The 3,946-nt window shown below is 28.8% G+C and overlaps 1 protein-coding gene across 2 annotated transcripts; it reads right to left on the bottom strand.

Annotated features, from left to right (window-relative positions):
• LOC136980203 (protein unc-93 homolog A-like) lies at window positions 1-3,313 on the bottom strand. Of its 2 annotated transcripts, XM_067276278.1 has the most exons (4): window positions 3,009-3,312; window positions 2,145-2,292; window positions 346-613; window positions 1-261 (listed from the first exon to the last, which is right to left on the bottom strand). In XM_067276278.1, exons 1-4 carry the CDS (start codon window positions 3,035-3,037, stop codon window positions 20-22), a joined length of 687 nt encoding a protein of 228 aa, XP_067132379.1. In that variant the 5' UTR covers window positions 3,038-3,312; the 3' UTR covers window positions 1-19. The 2 variants fall into 2 exon arrangements, with proteins under 2 accessions (XP_067132379.1, XP_067132378.1); XM_067276277.1 differs by having other exon boundaries at window positions 2,145-3,313.
• Window positions 3,314-3,946: the final 633 nt, after the last annotated feature.

The raw sequence follows: 3,946 nt of genomic DNA, 5'->3' as shown, positions 1-3,946 counted from the left end.
TTGTCTTCGAAGACTAAACCTATTTATCAGTTAAATCATACGAATTATGATTCGATAGAAGTTTTAGGCTCGTAAACTTTACTTCAATTATCAAATAACCGATTATTCCAACTATAAGAAACCCTAAAAGTATATATATTTTCAATTCTACGCATAAATAACTACTGTAAGCGAAAGCAATGCTGAATCCGATGGATTCCCACATTCGATAATTAGAAAACGCTGCTTCTTCGTTGTTCTTAAAAAGAACCCCGTAAAATGCTGAAACAAAGCAAAAGAAATTATTATTAAAATTTTGTAATAAGTATTAATTTTGAAATAGTATATAACAAAAGACTCATATACCATTGATTTGTGTTTGCCAAACAGCATCAGCAAGACCCCAAACTCCAGCAATAACAAAATATATGACAATTGCATCGGGTTTGGGTTTCCAATATAAAAGAGAGATGACGGTAGCTAAATTAGCAGCTGTTGCAATTAAGAAAATAGCCATTCTTCCAATCAGTTTGACTAAAGGACCGGAAGCGAGTGATACTAACGCATTTACCACTCCGAAGCATATAGCCACCAAACCGATTCTGTACACTCCTAAGGTACACGCTATATAAGCCTATAAAATAATAATAATATAAATGTAGATATTACAAAAACAAGAAGAAAATTTATAAAATTTAAACGTATTTCGTTTAATGTTCTATTTTAAAATCTAAATTTATTTTCGAGTGAACTTTGTGCGCAAAAATTTATTCCTTACCCGACTTTGAACTATGTCTGCAACCGATGATATAAATATTCAGAATATTTATCATTTTTTTTTAAAACAAAATCGATGTGTGGTTATTAAGTCAAGGTCTTGAAACTAAAGTTGTTTTCATATTTAATAAACATATTTATCTCAGGATATTTAATAGTTCAATACAAGAAATAACTCAATTAAATAAGAAATTTTAACATATACATTTTAGAAGATACCCAACCTGATAAATTAACACTTCACGCAGATATTTATAGTTTAGTTAGTTAAATATTTGCTTCTTCTGCCAAATATGACTGAGACACGAACCATATGCAATACAGTATTTGTTTATATTGTTTTTATTCATGTTTAATTTACGTAAACACAGGCGCACCCTGTCCTAGTTATCTGTTCTTATCTCTGCAAAAAAATATTTGGTGAAAAATGCAACATCAAAATCTGTCCGACCTTTTGTTAACGAATTTCATTTATATTTTCTAAAATTTAAAACTGTTATAAACAATCAATTTATATGTGGGAATAACAGGAAACGTTTAGGATTGCAGCGTAAAAATTAAGTATTTTTAGACACGAATACGTTTAAAATGAATGGAAGTCGATTAAGAAACGGCAGAGAAAAAGAAAAATCGATAAAAATTATTTAATTGTTTGTTGCAGACTTCGTGAAATACGGAGGAAACAGGATTTAATTTGAAATTCTTAAAAAGTAAGCATAATTAGATAACATACAAAATCTGTATCAATAATGCATATCGGTGAATTAGTAAATGCATTATTTATCTTATTATTTATCACAATATATTTTTATTAATCGCAAAAATATATTGAGTTCCGTTTTATATCTTACATGATGTTTACTCAATTAATCAATTCTAGAAAAACGTGAACCAATCTATTTAGAATAATTAAACTTATTTTTATTATCAGAAATGCAAATAAGTAATTCAGAAATGCTATGTTTTTGATAAATTCGGAAAACTTATAGAAAAATACATAGCAATAACAGGCGTATATATTCATTATTAAAAGATATTGTTTGACATTTCTATAGAAAATAGAAACAGCAATTTAAACTATTGTATATTATGCGTATTAATTGATTGTAAATCTATATTTTATTTCCATTCTATTACTGTTAAAATATATACTATTTATTTAATTTTTAGTACAATGTATAAAACTAGGAAGCAATTAGCTACCTTTAATGTTTTTCTTGAAAATTATACGACACAATTTAAAAGTAAAGTGCTTATTACTATCTTATTTTACATGAGTGAATGAAATTAATTATGAAACTTCATTTCTAATGGTGGCTAAAAACGCAAATTTGATAGATTTTTATGGGCATTTTTAATAATATTCGACAGTAGAAATAATCACTCACCTTTGTATATTCACCAAGAAAGAAAGTTTGTTCGATTCCACTGTATATCGTTAAAGGAATTAATAAAAGTTGTTTACAATCTTTTAAATGCCTGAAAGTGGCTAGGAGTAGACGAGCAGATAACTTTGCTTCTTTTTCTTCCTCTTCTCTAGTTAGAGGAGTTAAGAAAATAGCCATTAATATAGCAGAGAGTACGCAACATCCCAAGTAAATTCCAATGAGCATATTTGTTTGATTTTCTGGTGGTCTTTTTAAGTTAGCGCTCGTTTGATTTTGATTTGGACAAAATCCGGCTCCACAATGTATCCAGCTATCTTCGGTTACGTTTTGTGCTGGAGGTTCGAGAATCAGCCACGAAATAAGATTACCCCAGATCTGACTGGTTTGAAAAAACATGAAAAAAATTCCAAAAAATCGGACGATGATAACATCAACCTTTTCGTTTACTAATCTAGCGTATTTGAAGCCGATTTCATTAAGGTAAGTGCATTTTGCAGACCATAGACAAGAAGCACCGACTCCTAAAATAGCGGCACTAGGAATCATAGTTGCCATAATCGGATAGAAGTTAGAAGCGATATAAGGAGCATAAGAGATTATGGAAATAACCAAAATCAACTTACAACCCAGTCTTCGGATACTGTAAGTCGGCAAGAACATGGAAGACAAAATCAGCGCTGCGTAAATGACACTTTGAGAGATTAATCCAACTTCATTGTTTAAGGTACTTTGAAGATTGGCTAGAGCTTGAAAAGCAGTAAACAACAAGGTAAAACTTAAACAGATGACTATCAAGTTAATTACAATTTTTCGTTTGTTCATAGGGTCGTCCTTCATTTTTACGTCGTCTTCGTGTTTAGTTACCTTGTTGACTCCTTTCTCTTCGACGACATTGAAAATAATTTCGTTTTTTTCCACTGGAAGTACCATAGTTGCGAGCCTGTCGCTTCGAATAAACTTTATGAATCAAGCAATACACAGTAGATACGCAATCATTCAACGAGATAGGGTTATTGCAACACCAAAGTACTGTAATATGACAACGTCGGATTGAAAATGAAAGTGAAGTTTTCTGAAGAAATGATGAGCAAATGTAACACCTACACGAACATTTAGCTTTCAATAAATATTTATTAAAAATAAATACACTCTAGTCCGAATTTAATTAGCCGAAATTATTTTGTTGTCAGGACAACAACGCAGATATCTCGTTTTTAGTCAATAAAATGCGGATTGAAGTTTTAGGAGAATTCGATAAGAAAAATTTGATTAACATCTCAATATTATTAGATAAGCGTGACTTTAGTTTCTGTTCTTTATCTCATCATAAATCTTTTAAAATCATTCAGTTCTATTAAATAATTCCTGGCAGGGATGCAAATTATTTAATATTAATTAAAACAATAAATAGCTACAACATAATTTTGACCAAAATATTTATAAAACATAAATATTTCTTTAATTAATTTTCGTATACACCAGAAGAGTATAAAATAACAATAAAATAATAAAAATATTTCCATCAAAAAACTTCAAAAAGTGATAGTACTAATCATAAAGTTAAACTGGATTTTTTTGTATCTTTAATTCTATATTATAATTAGAAATACAAAAGTACTGTAGATTAGTAAAATCTTTAATTAAATAATTGGCAATAATAGTGAACAAAGCAGAATTTATATAAAAATATTTAATTTCTTCGTGTGTTTTTTGTTTTTAATGATAAAGCGAAATTTTATAAACAGCTATTTTTAATATTTTCTAGTTTTTCAAAGCTGATATTTCAAAAATTCCGAATTTAT

Source organism: Centruroides vittatus, unplaced genomic scaffold, assembly GCF_030686945.1.
Source record: "Centruroides vittatus isolate TY-2023 unplaced genomic scaffold, ASM3068694v2 contig_680, whole genome shotgun sequence".
Classification (NCBI taxonomy): Eukaryota; Metazoa; Arthropoda; class Arachnida; order Scorpiones; family Buthidae; genus Centruroides; species Centruroides vittatus.
This window is presented reverse-complemented; position numbering and strand designations above follow the sequence as displayed.